This window comes from Gymnoscopelus braueri (assembly GCF_963280865.1).
Source record: "Gymnoscopelus braueri genome assembly, chromosome: 4".
Lineage (NCBI taxonomy): Eukaryota > Metazoa > Chordata > Actinopteri > Myctophiformes > Myctophidae > Gymnoscopelus > Gymnoscopelus braueri.
The window spans coordinates 39,006,433-39,026,086 of NC_137605.1; the positions used below are offsets into that span (position 1 = coordinate 39,006,433).

General features: G+C 40.5%; 2 protein-coding genes across 4 annotated transcripts in view; both read left to right on the forward strand.

The window, feature by feature from the left end:
• The window catches only part of ddc (dopa decarboxylase), an 87,767-nt gene that overhangs the window by 5,877 nt on the left and 62,236 nt on the right, over window positions 1–19,654 (forward strand). The gene's annotated exons all lie outside the window — the stretch shown is intronic.
• The window catches only part of LOC308084491 (plasminogen-like), a gene marked incomplete at both ends in the record, with an annotated part of 52,140 nt that overhangs the window by 236 nt on the left and 32,250 nt on the right, over window positions 1–19,654 (forward strand). The window contains 2 exons of the mRNA XM_080427156.1: window positions 392–590; window positions 19,104–19,349. Of these exons, the coding sequence (XP_080283282.1) occupies window positions 392–590; window positions 19,104–19,349 (445 nt within the window). The remainder of the gene's footprint in view (window positions 1–391; window positions 591–19,103; window positions 19,350–19,654) is intronic.

Here is a 19,654-nt window from a genome sequence, read left to right on the forward strand (position 1 = left end):
ATACGGAGAATAGAACCAACAACCCCTACCTCATAGAGTTACCCTGTGTGTGTGTGTGTGTGTGTGTGTGTGTGTGTGTGTGTGTGTGTGTGTGTGTGTGTGTGTGTGTGTGTGTGTGTGTGTGTGTGTGTGTGTGTGTGTGTGTGTGTGTGGTGGCAGGCGGTAGTGTTTGGCAGGACAGATGCTCAGATAACTCTGACAGAACAAGCTCGACTCTACCTGGAAACAGACCCAGATCCACCTACACCCTCATACTGGAAGTAACCAGCTTTATGTGTGAACATCACTCTGTCACCCTGTCACTCTATCACCCTGTCACACTGTCACCATGTCACTCTGTCACTCTATCACCTTGTCACACTGTCACCATGTCACTCTGTCACCATGTTAGACTGTCACTCTGTCACTCTATCACCCTGTCACACTGTCACCATGTCACTCGGTCACCCTGTCATTCTATCACCCTGTCACACTGTCACACTCACTATGTCACTCTGTCACCCTGTCACCATGTCACTCTATCACCCTGTCACACAGTCACACAGTCACACAGTCACCCTGTCACAGTCACACTGTCACTCTATCACCCTGTAACCCTGTCACATAGTCACTCTGTCACCCTGTCACACTGTCACTCTATCACACAGTCACCCTGTCACACTGTCTCCATGTCACTCTCTCACTCTGTCACTCTGTTACACTGTCACCCTGTCACTCTGTTACACTGTCACCCTGTCACACTGTCACACTGTCACCCTGTCACCCTGTCACACTGTCACACTGTCACTCTCTCTCTCTCTGTCACCCTGTTACTCTGTCACTCTGTTACCCTGTTACTCTGTCACTCTGTTACCCTGTCACTCTGTTACCCTGTCACTCTGTTACCCTGTCACTCTGTCACCCTGTCACTCTGTCAACTTGTCACAGCTCTGCACATCTACATTCTCATGGCTTAGTTGTAATGTTTTTCTTAATCTTCACATTTGCTTAATCAACTAATTGCTCTTACATTTTATTCTTATTGGACTGAAAGGTTCTAAAAAGTCTCATTAATTATCTCATTTAATTTGAACTTGCCTTAACTTGTGTTAAAAAGGCCTTCATTTTAAAATGTATTAAAAGGCCTTCATTTGAACTAGTGTTAAAAAGACCTCATTTTAACTAACATGTGAAAAGGCCTTCATTTTAACATACGTGAAAAGGCCTTCATTTTAACTTGGTTGATGGGTGTTTGCTTTGTTTTCTGTAATGTAGTCAGAGGCTATTTTCTTGTATTAAAAAATATTAGCGGTGAATCATCACAGACGTTAAATGCATGTTTTAAAACTAGACTGTTGTGTTAATAATACCATCCTCATGTGAACATGAGGTTGCATGAACATATATGATGTCATAGTGATAAGAGAGCTCACTGTTCATTTAGTTTCTCTAAATAACTATTTTGGTATTTTGTTCCTGTTCTCATCTAACTATCCTAGATGGTCATTACAATAACATTTCACTATAGATGAACGAATTGTTAGTTTATTGTTAATCTCGTCCTGCCTTTTAGTAACAGACATACTATTATTATTGCTGTAAAGATTTCATGCTAACAGGGTGCAACAGTATGTTATTTAAACATGAAAACTTTAAACACTATTTTATTTTTTGTCTGCCTGTGCTTGTTGTTCTTGGAGGACTTAGATTAATTTAGTACTTTACTTATTGGTTTACATTAGAGTTGATTGAGATCTTTATTGACTTGAGTGTGACATTGACCGTTTATTTCCATCACATTATTTAATACAGTAATAACAAGTCTAACTCAAATACATTTTGTCATTATTGTGAAGAAAAACGTCTGAAAGGTACATAAATCCTTGTAGGGTTAGGCGCTGTGCCTAGCTGAAAAATAAATTTGACCTAGGCTAGAACTAAATGATGCAAGTGAAAAAAAGCGTTAAAATACATTAAACACGGTAATTAAACAGGGTAATCTTTTACACTCTCATGGTTGCTGTGTATTGACATAACTTCAGGAAGTTGTCAAAGACCTGTTAGTAGGGTCATCTGTGGCACTTCCGTGACCGTGGAGGCAAAGGTCCGTTTCTCAATGGATTTGTCTTCTAGGAGGGTTATTAAACTAATTTAGCCGGGGTGTATTTTTAAAAGGGGCGGGGAAAATTTGTCAGAGACCAAAATCCAAAATGGCTGCCGTGAAAATGAACTTTTTAATGGTTTGACCTACAATGATGCACAATACATGGTTTCAGAGCGTATCTTGGTCAAGGAATACATATTTGGTGTTTATATAATGATTTGACCTATTGTTGACCTTCAAATGCAAGATGGCTGCCAATTATGAGCTCCAAAAGTTTTTTTTTTCAAAATCGTCACAGAGCCTTCTTATTAGGCTCTAATGAAAGCTCTGCTCATGATGAGTTGAATAATATGCAGTATAAGTACACAATATAAATGCAGTATAAATACACACTTTTGGCCTCATCCAAAAGTACACATGATCACATGGCCTCAGCCATGTGATCAGTGTCATACGCAATGTGTACTTTTGGCCTCAGCCAAAAGTACACATTGCGTATGTCACTGATCACACAACCTCAATCAATTATCCAGTTCTAGGCAACATATTGAGATATTCTTGATTGAGGTCATGTGATCAGTGACATACGCAAGGTGTACTTTTGGCTGAGGCCAAAAGTTTAATAACCCCTAGATGACAAATCCATTGAGAAACGGACCTTTGCTCTCCACGGTCACGGAAGTGCCACAGATGACCCTACTATGTATTGTCTTGTCTGGTTAGATTGGAGGAACCAGTAATCTGTATAAAAACTGATAAATTATAAAAGTAATGGAATGAAAGTAATGGAAGTCTTGAGGTTGTATCAACATCACACGTTTGTTGATCTATGACACTCACTTCCGACTCATGCCTGCAATCACTGCCGTGATATTTGCCATGACACACGCCCTGTCATGTTCTATTAATTAAGTGAGAACTGCTGTTTTGTTTTGTTTTGTCCTCATTCAGGGCTCTGATATCTTGCCAAGTCTCTTCATGGTGCCCTTAATGATGCCTCAGGCCACGTCCATCCGGGGTGATATTTGTCTTGCTCAAACAGCTGGACAAATATCATTGTAAAAGAAAAGCCCGGTCAGAATCAATCTGACCATTTACGGGAATTTGCAAACCCCTTGGACAACACACAAAAGTGAATCATTTTCATTGAAGTTGGGAAGTAGCCTACGCACAGCAGGTTATCACATAGTCCGGGAGTCATGGGGCTTAACGTGGTTTCGTCGGTTAAAGTTTTTTTCTCAACTGATTCTTGCTGCTGGGGGTCCCCTCTTAAGGATTCAAGAGGGTGCCCGGTGAAATCCCTTGGGCATTTTTTATTATTAACCCCTTAATGCCCAAAACACAAAAAATTCACCCAAAATAGCGGCATATGATATATATAATATTATATTCCCCCCATGCGAAATTTCGCATCGGGGGAGAGTGGCCACTTGTACCATCGGGTAGGTAGGGACCATGCCCAGGAAGAGGCACCTTCCTGGTGTAGCGATGGGGCGGCGGAGACCCCCAAAATCATGGTTCTCAAAAAAAATCAAAAATCGCGCTGAGTGTTTGTATGGCCTCCAGAGGTCCGCGGGGACCCCCTGGCGGACCCCCGGCCGAAAACAGCAACAAGACATGAGAGGGCAGTGAAGGTGTATTCCTTTACAGTTGATTTTGGAAAATGACTGCACCATCCCTCAAAAAATGCAGTTCGCTGGGCTCATTTAAATCAGCCCTGAAAATTCATCTTTCAGAAGGCCAAAAAAGGAGGTAGTTCCATTTTTCCCGTTAGATAGACAACCCCCCCCCCTTTTCTTTCTGCCCTGACTCCCACTCCCCAATTGCTGTACTATAGTGTTATTATTGCTTTGACCCTCACCCCCCCCCCCCATTGTTTGTACATACAGTATTATTTTCCCCCCTGCTTTTTTTTTTTTGCTTTTGTTTTTGTTTGTATATATTCTTTTTTTCCCTGTATTTTCTTTGTGATGATTTTGTTTTGGAAAATGTTGAATAATTTAGAATTTTGAACCCAGAATCTCCTCTTCTGAGGGTCCCTGGCACAAAATATTTTTAGATGGGGGTTCGCGGCCAAATACATCCGCGGCACAAAAAAGATAGAGAACCACTGGATTAGACAACATATTTGGGCGTAGCTGTAGTGTGAACTCATAGGCCTATACGGTTGTGGCTGAGTCATCGGGACATCAGCGGCATGACACAGGCATCCCGCTATGTTCAGTCAAAAGGACAAGTGCAGTCGCTGTCTTCACCTTGGATCAACAAGCTTGGAATAGCATCCGGTCCTCTTTCGACATCGAAGAATCCCGGAACGGAAACATTTCTTCTGCCTTGACCAGTTGACCACTTCGTGCTTACACACTAGAACCAAACAAGACCTCTCATAGCTTCCACCAGCAAAGACAATCTCAGTTAAGTTCTAATGGAACATCAGTGCAGCTGGCCTGGTCTCCAACCAGTAAACCAGGCTTATTTTCAGAGGCTATTTTTCACCCGGTCTATGTGTCCATGAGTAAGAAACTAACCCTAACCCTTACCTTACTTAAGATTGTGTCTCTGTTGTCTCTATTCAGTATGAATAAGACCATAGGATAAAAATCTCTCTCTCTCTCGCTCTCTCTCTCTCTCTCTCTCTCTCTCTCTCTCTCTCTCTCTCTCTCTCTCTCTCTCTCTCTCTCTCTCTCCCCCCCTCCCTCCCTCCCTTATCCTTTTCAATAAACAACTTTATTATAATCTTGATGGTGTGGTTTATTGAGTTGCATCTGCCAAAGAAGCCAACACAAGTTATTGAACCTTGGGGTTTAATTGTATTTTTTTCATTAACCAAGTTTCCTATTCCTATATTACAAAGTCACTGTTATTTATTGAATTAAACTTTCATAGTCAGTACTGTATGTGTCAACACATAAGTATTTCACCGAGTCTAACTTTTTCCTCATGAAGTGTCACATAAGTATTTCACCGAGTCTAACTTTTTCCTCATTAAGTGTCAGTGTACTGACACTTAAACATTTTATTGAATTACTCTACAGATTAGCTACAAGGTGGTGGTAACACCACAAAACAAAATCCTAGCTGGCCTGTGCCCTCTTATAATGCCTGAGCTCAACAGCAACAAGACATGAGAGGGCAGTGAAGGTGCATTCCTTTACAGTTGATTTTGGAAAATGACTGCACCGATCAACGTCAGAGTTAGGCCAAGGAACCCCTGTATATTTTCCTATCTGTCAATGACAACTATGTTTTTTTTTCTTTTCGTTTGTAGTCTGAGTCTCAGTTGACTTTGGAAAACATACCGTTAACAAGTAACATAACAAAACAAGCCCTTTATTTAAGGACATGCACACACGCATCCATGTATTCACCACAATGTATCTGATTTGGACCTTGTGTGACACATGGAGCCTCATCTACATTACATTACAGTCATTTTTTTTCTATGCAGGTATGTCCACTTGCACTCAGAGGCATCAGCCTAACATTTGACATACTGTAACAGTTTTATTTATTTGTTATTTACTTGAGACTAAATTGGACAACATTTATAAAATCTTATGCCGTGAGTAAGTATGACATTTTAACCACTTAAACCCTAAATCATTTGTAGACAGGGGGCCAATTCAGAATAGTGCTTCAGAAATGAAAGTTTGCTAACTTTCTCATGACTTTTAAAAGCCTTTTTAAAAATAAAATATTCCATTCATGCTATATGACCCGTTCAACATAAATAGACCATGTTAAATTTTCTTTTTTATTTATTTGATGTTAAGGACATGAATAAAAGATCAATAAAGACATTCAGTTTGAATGTTATTGCAATATTATGTAGCATTGTGGTAAAAGATGCATATCGATAGTCCAATCAATTTGTGGTTTGACCCAGAGGAAAATGAAATCATTCAAGGTTTAATGTGATCCCTAGGGTCATCCAAATAACATATTAAAGGTTTACCATTATATACTTGGGCCTCCATGTCTCAGCATCACACAAATAAGTGTGTATCTCTGCTTCTGAACAAGTCTATTTTCATATAATTTATGTCTATACCTTGTTTTTTTAGGGTGTTCTTTTGCATAAAACCATCAGATATGACCCGTTTTCATTTTAATATACAGTTTCTGTGCACATTGTGGGTACCCTTATCCCAAAACAAGCTTTTTTTGGTATCTATGCATGCAGATGACATGGCGTGGCCAGTGGTGTAGTGGTCAAGAGAACATAGTTATATGGTGTACTACCACCATATGATATAACTACAGACCAAATTTAAGTCTGCAATGATAAAATTACCCAAAAAATAATTTCTATCGTGACAACCGGGCTAGAACATCATGGCTCTCCGACAACAAACTATCATTACACCTGGGTAAAACTGAATCCATCCTCTTTGGGTTTGGGTCCAGTTCTAACCTTAGCAAGGCTGAGAGTTTCACGATCAAAGTGGGTGATGATGTTATCACAAGAAAGGATGAAATTACCTACCTGGGTCACCTGATTCAAGCCGGTGCCTGGGTTCCATCTTGGAGGCAAACCAACGCCGAAAGAGTGATGAAAAAGGTTAACCAAAGAATACGCTTTTTGTATAGGATTGGACGTCTAGTCAGTAAGAATACTCTGAAGATTCTTGCAGGGGCCCTCATACAAGGTTATTATGATTATGCATGCACTTCATGGTATCACAACACCTCCAAGGCCTTAAAAACAAGGCTCCAAACATCCCAAAACAAACTAGTAAGGCTACTTCTTGGCCTCAATCACAAAACCCATCTAACCCCTGCTCATTTTGCTGTGATTGGATGGCTTAGGGTTGAGGACAGAGTACAGCAACTTCTATGGGCCTGGTCTTCAAGATACACCACAACATTGGGATCCCCCTGTATTTGTCTAAATACTTCCAAAATGTTAATGAAGTCCACAATCATAACACCAGAGGCAGCTCCACAAATCATGTTCAACCCAGATTTGGCTCAACAAAGGGAATGAACTCGTTCTCATGCTATTCATCAAAAATGTAGAATGCCCTACCAAAAGGAGTAAAGGAGTATAAAACCCTACTCACTTTCAAAACTGCCCTAAAGATACACCTTCAGGAGGCTGCAATTCAAAAATGGCCCCTGTCTAAGTCTTAACCTAACCATCTACCCCCCCCCCTATTTCTTTTTCTTCTCTTGTACATTTCTTTTTTCACTCTTCATACCAGTAACCTGTAAGCTGATTGTATGACATTCTGTATAGTAGTGTGTATATCTGTCTGTCTCTTATATGTCATCATGATTTGTGTGCATGGGGATCTCATCTTAAACAAGCTCAGTGCTTAACACATTCCATTTTTTAAGTAGTCACAAAATATTTTCCGTGATCACCGTCCTCACGGTGATCCCCTCATTACACACACACACAGGAGTCTCGTAGAATCGTGGGAAAAAAATAATCCGATTGCGGTAATCCGTTCCATAATTGCAGCCATTTGAAAATAGCATGTTTCACCCAAAATAACATGGTAAAAAAACCAAGGAGTGAATGGAGCTAGAAATCTTTGGATCGCAATATCTCTGGTTCTGTGTGGATAAAAAAAAAAGACTAACGGTTATACTCGTGTTTGGCAGGTAATGTGTTTTTAATGAGTCTCCCAGTTTAGTAGACCTTGTATTGTGAATTTGTACTTCCATGTATTGATGTTCTCATGTCTTACTAAATAAAGTACATCAATCAATCAAAACACTCAGTTTTGGCTCCCTGACAATGTATGTCAATAGCAAAAATAGCCAATCAGGGGTTGACACTAATAAGGTCTCATTATTGACCTGTACTATACATGACCTGTACTCGATGGGCAAGTACAGGACCGAAAACGTAATTGTCCATTATAGAATGATAGGTAAAATTTTAATTACCGTTCAATTTTACACTTATTTTTTACTTTCTACTTGCAAATTATGGGGCTGCACGATAAAAATGTCATACCTCAATATTTATGCCAAATATCTAAATAGCTAGCAATATGACTATGGGTTCACACTTAGCAACAGTGAAAACAGCACACTATAGGCCAACAGTGCTCTTATCTTACATTCCTCAGACCAGAAGACACTTACTTTCCTGACGTCACTGCCACTACCCCTGGGTCACGACGTACATTTTTCTCTTGCAAATCCCATTGAGAAATCATAGATTGCGTCATATAAGAACTGTGTTCCAAAAATAAACAAACCACCCGGGCAATTTTGTCAGGTATGTGACTCTGTAGTACCAATCGGAACCTCTCCCTCCGAATGGGGCTAGTGACTCTGTGTCATTTATGTATTGAGTTAGCCTATATATTGAGTTACGTCTGTGTTTGGAGAAAAAAACGTAGGAACTTTAGTAGCCTACTTTTTCACCGTCAGTTGATGCTTCATCATATCCATACGAATAAAATCGCCCAGCTGATTTGTTTATTTCTGGAACACAGTTCTTATATGACGTGATCTGATGCGGGTGCGCACTCCAGACCACATGGCAGATGTTGTGGTAGTGTGAACGTAGCGAACCGTTCCCCGTAACGCATCACCGTACCGTACTCGAAACCACCTGGGGAGGTAGTCTCGGGTCCGATTGCTGCGGAGTCGGGAACGGAACGCGGCAGTGTGAATCCATCCGTACCAAGAGAAGGAAGTGGACAGACTGGACTGCTAATCATATATCATTTTTATATTTGTTATAATGACGCATTATTTTAGCTGGGTTATACCTTCTCATTGTTCTACTTGAATGTTGACAAGAAATAATAATCCCGCTAGTGTTTGAGTAGCACGAGCCGTAAAAAATAATAAACAAAAAACACATGTGTGGCGAACGTATTTATAAGGATAAATACACCAAGGGTTAGTCCGTGACGTCATACCAAGGATGCGTCCGTGACGCCAATATCATATTAACAGACAACGTTACATTTCGAGGTTTCAAAGACCAGTGCACACACTGCTTTGGTTGTGTATTGTTGATCTGTTGTTATTATAACTCAAGACATCGTCAGGAACACAGTCAAACTTTATTATTCACTCTAGAGTGACTTTTCTTCTGAGAATGACATTCTCTCTTCCAAAGCCCCATAGTCAACAGCGCCCCCATGAGGCACATATTTACCATTACTGCTAAATTAAATGGTCGAGTACGAAAGGATTTTGGCCAGTGTGAATGCTGACCAGCTGGGAGAAGCCAAGCGTACTCGGGAACGCTTCGATTCAAACGGATCCAGTCTGAAACCGCCCTAAGATTCCCCTATGGAGTTTTCAAGAGAAAAAATAATGCCGTGACCCAGGGGCCCTCTAGCGGCAGTGATGTCAGACTTCGGTGCTCTATACTGTACTGGGCTGGAACTGCTGTTTTGAATCTGATATAAGGAAGGCTTTATAAGCTGCCTGCTTCATTCTTGTATTTTCACACGTCGGATAAGGACTAGGGAACCGCACCATGTGACAAAAGTCCACAGATGTTTTTTTTTATATATCGCGGGTGGGATGCCTGCAGCCGCTCATCTCTAGACTCGCGTGGCCAGACTGTTGCCTCTCACAATTTTCAAATGTTTCCGGTCATACAGTCTGAAACTCTGATCATGATTAGAATATAAACCGGATGTGAAGCCTCCTCCCCACTTCCGTTTCGTCTTTACAGTCGCGCATATTTATCCTAATATAAATACAAATCATCTAAGTATATTTAGCTTGCTGCTAAGCAGAAATGGAAATTAAAAAGTTAAATGTAAAGATATTTTGAAATATATTTTCGTGAACGGAAGTGCCAGTTTCCTCTCTCGGATTTCGGAAGTTGTAGTTCCAGACTCTTGTAGTGATCACAGCAGGCCAACTCTGTGCAGTATCAAACCACCCCAAAATTGGACTTATGCAGATCAATTCATTTTTGGATATTAAAGATATATTGGGCTCCCCCCCACATGCTGACCCACAGCAAGGGCTAGAAGCAAGTCAACTGTTGACGTCTGACCACAGTTTCACCCCAGCGGCCCCGGAACTCTGAAACAAGACCCTCACAGATCTGTCATAAAGATAAGGGGTAGAAAGAATGCCTCTGCCAGCCAGATCTCCTGTTACACCAGTCCACTCTCTCTGTCTCCGGCCTCCCCCCCCTCTTTGGAAGTAAATGGGGGAGTGTTATTTATGACATGCACACACAGACTAATTTCACTGGCTCAGCGATTGAACCTATGAACAATGGGAAACACTGAAGGCCAATGAAACTGCTCACAGGATATGTGCTGTGACTTTAAAGTACATTGTTTCCAATACCAGGCCCACCACACTAAGGAGAACTTTGGGGTTCCCAAATACTATGTTTCTCTGTTTAAGTACACTGTGATGTTCACCTGCCTTCTATTTAATTTGAAGCCTGTCATGTTTGATATCTAAACAAGTCTAAAGTCATTGTGATTTCAAAATACTCAGTCAAATGTATTAATAGAAGGTTCCGGAGTAAAACTTCACAAATAGGCCCACAGCCGTGTGAAGTGAAAGGACCCACCATGTGGTTTGTGTGTCAAAAACAAATCCAGGCCACATTGCTTTGAGTCATTTACAAAAAAACCTAACCTAATGTATATGATGCAAGATATGCCTGAATTGCATTTTCGATTTCACGTGCAATAAGAATCCCAAAAAGACTGATGATGCGTCATCAATGAACGAACGATGAGTCACTATCATTCACTGGAACTAAGTGTGGTACATTGTAACTACACTGAGAACCATAGGGCCGCCCCCAAGGAAGGTGGGGGCCTCCTCATTTCAGTGGGTGAACTAATACTTCCCTTTTGGTTCTAAGTTATCTAAATGGTCCCTTCAGTAGTTAACATATCTTGACGGAGAGCCTGGTGTTACATACCGGCCTCACTCAAAATATGGCCTACAATTGGAACCTACATAGGTCTAAGTCATGACCTTTGATGACAGCAACAGCCTGTCATTAAACGTTGAATGAAAGATCACATAGATCACATAGTTATGACGTACAACGAAATGCACTGGCATTTCGGATCAATTTTGTGCATTCATTTACTTTAATACATTTCTGAAGAAGGCGTGTGTCATTTCTTATTCTCTGTTTACAGTAATACTATTGGGATATTTATTGCAAGTCTGACAAGAACGTTACTATTACAGTGACGTAAGTTTCAATATATTATTATATATTGTAATAATTCATAAATTATATTTATATGGTTTATGGAATATTACGTCCTGTACCATGCTGAAGTTACGACCGGCATAGTTGCTACACTCTATATAGCATTCAGAGATTGTGGAATAGTTGTCTGGCTACGCGAGACTACTCATCTCACGCACACGCCCGCCTGTAGAGTTGAATAGTGCAGCGTTTTTTCTAGCGGGAAAGAAGGCTTGAATGAGCTGAAACAACACTTTGTGAGCTTGTAGTTTCTCAAAGGGTGCACCGAGCCACTGCACGTTGAGTGTGTGTGTGTGTGTGTGTGTGTGTGTGTGTGCGTGTGTGTGTGTGTGTGTGTGTGTGTGTGTGTGTGTGTGTGTGTGTGTGTGCGTGCGTGCGCGTGTGCGTGTGCGTGTGCGTGACTGCATGAGCGTGTGTGTGTGAAGGAGAGAGATAAGGGGGGGAGAGAGCGCTCTGGCCACGTTCAGGTGTTTAGACAGATATCTCGTGTTGTGTTTATTAGCGAACTAAAGATGGTCGTGTCCCCACTCAAACGCAAAATGTTCACCTATTTTTGCCAAATGTTAATATTTTCTCTGAATGTTTGTCTATTTTTGCTTATGTCCAGAATAGGGACGCTATGGTTCATGTGGTTAAGAATTATAGGAGTTCATGTTTTTTATGTCATTCCCATATTATGTCAAAATGAATCTCTTTATATTTTTCCTTAATTCAGCTGAAGCTGTTACAACAGACCTTCAGTGTTTCACTTGTGTAGATGACACAGATGTTCAGTGCCCCAAGGTAGAGCTGCGAAACTGCACTGGCCCGGATCAAGTCTGCCTTGCATCTACTGTAGAGTGTAATATTCAACTTTCTTTATTTCTGTTTATTATTTGCTTCACATTTCTGTATAATAAAATTAGGACATTTTCCTTCAAGATCATTATATTTTGGCTTTATTTTTTTTTTAGCAACGATGGGTCCGAGGATTAACCGCAGAGGGTGTATACCAATTGAGAGGTGTGGAAACAATAAAATGGATGAACTTTTTCCAATTCTCCACACAAACACCGGGCAAGGACAAGGAATTTTATCAGGAATGTGTTGCAATAGATCTGCCTGTAATGACAGACTCTTTCCCGGTATGTAAAATATTTACAACACTGTGTTCATCGTCCTTCTAATTATTTTAGTCTAAAATATATATATAATTTGGTATTTTTTATCATTCTCATATCTTCATAGTATCAATGCTTTCATTTGGGATCACAGTTAGCTGTAAATTGTAGTAAAACCAGGAAATGGGTAGATTCCACCTTTTATTATTTATTTATTCCATTTTGTTTGACCAAATTGGGGTTTAATTTAAATCATGCAACACAGTTTAGGTTCATTTTAAAACGAGGATTTAGTCCAGCTTTGACTACACATAATTTTAGATAATTGTATTTAACCATAGTCATTTGTATTAAGTTAAACCACACCAACTGTCAGGTAATCTCTGATCTAAACTTGGAATTTATAGTAGGCCTAATGATGAAAATGTATCATGTTTAAAGTGATTAAGTGAAGCTGGGGCACATTTTAAATTTGCAACACAATGAAATGTTAAACTATGTGGTTTCAGTTACTGCTTCATTTCAGTTGGTGAGAATGTCCAGCAGGTCACTGGAAACGGGTTGAGGTGCTTCACCTGTAACGGCCCTACTGACCTCACATGTCACAGAACATTTCAATGTTTTGGAGGGAGGACCCGATGTACAAATGCAACAGGTGAGTCCTAATATTGAGACTATGGATGAGTATTTGTACATGCCTATGTTACTAAGTACAGCTAAACAAAATGCGTACTAATAATATATTGGAGTATGATATCCTAGAAATGTACACTTATGTTTAATTGTCTCCGCCAGGCCGAAAGGCATGGCGAGAGAGTATGTTTTACCCCCTGTCCGTCCGTCCGTCCGTCCTTCCGTCCGTCCGTGTGTCCTGTCCTGTCCATGTGTTACCAGCTAATCTCTGACACCGTTGGCCCGGTCGCTGCGAAACTGTGCACACACACTCCCTGGATGCCAATTCAGAACCTCTGCTCCAAATCTTTCACATGGGCCTGTTATAGCGCCACCAGGAGGCCGATTTGTGCAAAACCCATTTACTCCTACAGATTTTATCCAAACATCACGCAAATCGGTACACAGTATCTCTATAGTCATGTGATCAAGACGGATCTGTCCGATATTTCATATTCCATCCAGATTGGCTAAGGTTGGCTTCCAAAGTTTGCAAGATTGGTCCGTTTTGAACAAAATGTCTCAAATCATGATTACAGCGTGCGATTTCGGTGAAAACTTGCACGCACATTCCCACTAGGCAGAGGAAGAAATGCCACCCTTTTCACATTGGCCTGTTATAGCGCCACCAGCAGGTCTAATTTACCAAAACACATTTTTGCAACAAAATGCCTCAAATCATGAATGCACGCACATTCCCACTAGCCCGAGGAAGAAATGGCACCCTTTTCACATTGGCCTATTATAGCGCCACCAGGTGGCCACAATAACCTACCTGACCTGGCGGAGACCTGTGCTCCGAGGAGCATTTTTTCTAGTTTATGATATTATCAGCTAAAAGGTGTTGACGGTAACTTGGTGCCAGAGACTGAAGTAGTATCGGTGTAAAGTAGGGATGCATGCACGATATTGAAATGCCAACCGATTACTTGCATGGTAAAATCGACCGATACCAAAACCGATACCAATTGCAATCAGGGGCATAGCCAGAACGCTAGCATAGGCTGGGCCTAGGCAGGAGCGGGTGGGCACACACGCATGCGTGCCCAGATCGTTTTTTTCCCACGAGTTTTTGTAACTTTTTTGCGGGTTTGTTACGGATTTCGGATACCTATATATACACTGTTATCAAAATGGCTGAATATGATATAAACATTTTAATATATATATATATTTTTTAGTAGTTATCTATTATTATTTTTTGTGTAGGCCACAAAAACAAAATGGGTGGGCCCAGGCCTACCTATGCCCAACCGTGGCTACGCCCCTGATCCAGTTGGGTTTACCTTACACCTGTTACACAGTAATGACCCAGTGATTCTGGGTGCAGATGCAGACTTAAAAAGAAACAGTCAGCCTTCATCTTCACAAAAGCGTTTTCAGCTTCACATTCAAATATAAATATAATACAATAAAAAGGTTGTCTAAAGCCAGTATATATTGTTTTGATATTGGTTCGATACAGCATTTTTAAAGGCCGATATTGTCGATACTGTACGATACAGGTTATCTGGGTTGTAAGTAAGGGTGTGCGAGATAATAAACGGTGAACAATTTCAATGTCTCCACGATCTGCCTTTTCAGAGAGATCATACATTCTATGAGTTGCAGTTCTATATCTTAATTTATACTTCTGTAGTACGGCGGTGTCATTCGCCAAAAAGAACAGATGTACAAGCTAACAACGTGTCGCGACTCGAGGCGTTGTTAGCTTGAAGATCTGTTCTTTTTGCTCACGCACGTTTCCAGTGGCGTGGGAACTATGGGGCTATGGTGGGAAGAAGAATTATATTTTGTCCTTTTTTTTTTGTAAATAAAAAAATATTTTTAAAAAGGTGTTGTTTTTACTAATCACGTGGTCACCTTGCTACCGGGTCACTCAAAGTTCAATACGGAAGGGGCAATGATTCTAACAGACAGCCTCTCACATACTGTCAGTAAACACCATGGCGAATCAGCAGAAACGCATATCCGATTTTTTTCACCTGGACCAAGTGGTTTAAAGAAAACTAAAAACAACAACACAACAGATACGGACAATGAATCACAGCCAGAAAGTTCAGCAGAGCCAGAGACTTCTACGAGGCCTACTAATAACGCAGACACGGTTTTGAGGTCTGGGCATAAACAACAAAACAATGTTGTTGGCACTTCCGAGCATGACGAGCCCTTAAACATTACGTTTCCTGGAAGAAAGTTTGGCAAGGAGACCTATGAGAGAACATTTCAAGAAGCTGGTTTGAGAAATGGCAGTGGTTGCATTATATCGAAGAAACAGACTGTGGGCTTTGCTTTATTTGCAACAAAGCAGTGACCAAGGGATTATTGCATGACGGTGGTGGCAGTTCGTTCACTAAGGGAGGATTTAACAACTGGGAAAAGGCAAGGGAAAAGTTTGGTCATCACGAGTTGTCAGAGTTGCATTCGGATTCAATCCGTGCATTAGCTTTGCTCAAACAAACTCCTATCAATGCTTTGCTTTGCGAAGTTTTAGCCAGAGATCAACAGACTGCCAGGACAGTGTTGGAACTTTTATTTAGATCCATTAAATACCTGGGTCGTCAGGGAATGCCACTCAGAGGGCACAGTCACCGCGATGGCGCACTTTGGCAACTTATGATGGAGAGAACACATTCTTTACCAAAAGCAAGAGAATGGCTTTCACATAGAGACAATTGGATATCAGACACGATACAAAACGAGATAATTGAAATGTTTGCACATGCGATACAACGCAAGATTGCATCTGAGGCTCAGAAGTGTTCATTCTTTGGACTTAAAGCTGATGGAACGACGGACATCAGTACAAGTGAGCAATTCTCATGCTGTTTACAGTTTGTGGATTCAAGTTTGACGGCACACAACATGTTTCTCGGATTCTACAATGCACGTGACTCAACAGCAGATCAACAACACTGTTTTCATGCATCAAAGATAGCTGTAGTATACAACCCTCGTAGACGTATTTATGATTCTGACGTCTTCAATCTACGAGAGTTGTAGGGTTCACGCCCCATGGAGACCTGGACTTTCTGCACTATGCCCCGTAGACACTCCAAACATGTACAAATGTGAAAATAAAGGTGCTTAACCCCAAGCCCCAAATGTTAACTGGCTCTACGGGGTAGTAGTTTAATGTAATAATCCATATCTTTCAATGAAGAAGTGTTTTAATGCCGTCTGTGGCCGAACGCCATTTTTTCACCCTTGTTTACTTCCTGTTTACATTTAGTGTAATTCCGGGTTCCACCGGATGCGCCCCGTCACTACCCGTCACTACCGCCCATTGGGAACTTCCGACAGAATCGGCCACAGACGGCATTAAAACACTTCTTTATTGAAAGATATGGATTATTACATTAAACTACTACCCCGTAGAGCCAGTTAACATTTGGGGCTTGGGGTTAAGCAACTTTATTTTCACATTTGTACATGTTTGGAGTGTCTACGGGGCATAGTGCAGAAAGTCCAGGTCTCCATGGGGCGTCAACCCTACAACTCTCGTAGATTGAAGACGTCAGAATCATAAATACGTCTACGAGGGTTGTATACTACTGCTACATCAAAGACATCTTTCTACGTCTCGAGTGAAGTAAGACTAGTCGCTGACGCATTAGACTTTGTTCAAGGAGTTTCTGTTGTTATCCGAGAATCATCCAAATCATCCAAATCATCTCACAAGTAAGGGAGGGACCGGTCCCTCTCTGTTTTAGCAAGCTGTTCTTAGCAGCGCAGTAGCAAGCACTGGACAGACAGACAGACAGACAGACAGACAGACAGACAGACAGACAGACAGACGGAGGAGTTGTTCCCTAAATAATTCAACAACTACGGAATCGGTTTGGATATTCCAAAACCGACACGGTGCAAACTAAGGTTATTTGCAAAGTTTACAACAACAATGTTCGAACGTCACTCAACATAACTTTTAACCAAACACGGGTGAAACAGCTAGGGGGTCCCCTGCATATCTAGTGCAGCAGAATAGTTGATCAGCTGTTAGTCCTAAAGTTACAATACTCACTCGGAACTATTTTTCCCACACGGCCATTGAGCAGCCTACACTGAATGTCACATGATAGAACAGCAGGATAAAAACAAATAGATTATCTGTCAATCAATCTATCTATCTATCTATCTATCTATCTATCTATCTATCTATCTATCTATCTATCTATCTATCTATCTATCAGCAGCAGCATAACAAGAATAGATTATCTATCTATCTATCTATCTATGTATCTATCTATCTATCTATCTATCTATCTATCTATCTATCTATCTATCTATCTATCTATCTATCTATCTATCTATCTATCTATCAGCAGCAGCATAACAAGAATAGATTATCTATCTATCTATCTATCTATCTATCTATCTATCTATCTATCTATCTATCTATCTATCAGCAGCATAAAAATAAATAGATTATCTATCTATCCATCTATCTATATGTAGCCTGTCTGTCTGTGAACATACACCTATATACACATAATCATAATCATATAAATATAATGAATCATCATCATACATCTTATTAATAATCATAATAACATAATAATAATCCTAAAAAAAACAACTTGAGAAAGGAATCGTGATCAAATCGTGGATCGTGATTCTGGCTGAAAAAAAATCAGGATATAATATTTTTGCCATATCGCCCACCCCTAAGGCAAGACACCCATGGCTCGCACAGGAGGCGCTGAACTGAAATGGTCATGAAGATATTGTCCTGTGTCTTGTCTTGTGATCCTGTGGAAGAGTACGGTTGGAGATCTTAGTCGATTAGATCTGGCGTTCTCCGAGACTGCAGTGCTCTTTATACTGTCAGCTAAAATGTTTGTGTCATCCCAGCGATGTCACAATGAGTCAGCTGGCAAAGCTACCAAAACAAACTATACAACGTGAAAGCCTCTGTTACACACAGGACTCTAATGACATCTGCATTATGGACTCTTTAAATTTATGTCCAGGTCTGGCATTAAGGGGTACAAGTCAGTCATCCTAGCTTAAATCCCATGTTAGATTTTCTTTATGTGTTTTGTGTTCTTTTCCATATTAACACAGTTTGAATGTTGTGTTAAAGTTTCTCATTAATTAAAGGTTACCGTTTTAGGCTCCCTTAATAGTCTAAATCTATCCTTATATAAAATGTGGCTAATGTCTCCGCTGTCTCTCAATGTCTCACCTGCGTTTGTAATGTTGACGGACGTGCGAATTGTCCAAAAATGTGACATGTTACGTCAAGTCCGTGCGAATTCTCCAAAAAACTTGACATTGTTTGTCTTGGGTTTCGTCACAGACGTGACATTTGCCCATACCACTTAAAACTGGATTTGATACATTTGAATGACGCATCATTTGAAATCTTACATTCTGTAGGCTGCTTTCATAATCTGTAAAAAGCTGAAAAATTACCATGTGGTACAAATAATTGGATTGGGTCACTAATGAAGGAGACAAAAACTATCTAAGACTTCTAGGAAGTAACTAAGTATATTTACTCAAGTACTGTACTTAAGTACAATTTCGAGGTACTTTTACTTCAATACTTCATAATTCTACTCCAGTACATCTCAGAGGTAAATATGTGGTGGACTATATTTTACTCCTGTACAATTATTTGAAAACTTTAGTAACAAGTCTCTGTGCAGATATAGATTATTACATAACATACATTATCCATTAAGCCCTATAACCTATTTCGGCTCTTTGAAAATAGCAAATACAAACTCACAAGTAGAGTAGATCTGCTATTTTCGAACATGTTTGACAAGTATTTTACACATTTAAGTACTTTTACTCTGCTACTGTAAGTATAATTAGATGCCAATACTTTTGTACTTTTACTCAAGTAAAATCTTTAATACAGGCCTTTTACTTTAACAGAGTATTCCTACTTGTAAAAGTAAAAAATCTGAGTACTTCGTCCACCGCTGTTAATAGATCATTTATTATCGAAAAATAGAATGCCAGTTGTTGTGCATCATCAAATGGACAATGTGTAAAGTTTGATTAAAAACTGTGCTAATGTCAACCAATCTTTTTTGTGTGTATTCTGCAGTGATTATCCCGCCCGCAAAAATTCAAAGGGCTATTGGCTGTGTCTCTCCATCCTGGTGTGAGGGTAGAAATCTCCACCTGACGTTCTTCAGTCCCCTGTTTACGTTGTCTACCTTCATTGCTGGACCAATCTGCTGTGATACAGACTTCTGCAATGGCAACCGTTCTGTCCTGAGCCCGGAAATACTGAACCTGAACCTGAACCTGAACTCTGCCAGCATACCTCACCTGAACAAACCTCACCTGAGTATTTTACTACTGATGCTTTGGCTCTGGAACCAAATGTTATTTCATTGGAACGGAACCATGTCCTCATCCCTCCCGGTGAGCTGTGGGGTTCCTCAGGGCAGCATTCTAGGGCCGTTACTGTTTCTTCTATACATTAACGACATGAATGCTGCCTGTAACTGCAAATTGTTCCTGTTCGCTGATGACTCGGCACTCCTGATCTCGGGAGAGGACAAGTTGCAAGTTGAGGAGGCACTCAGCTCCGAACTCTCAAAAATCCGTACTTGGCTTACCGATAACAAACTGTCACTACACCTTGGGAAA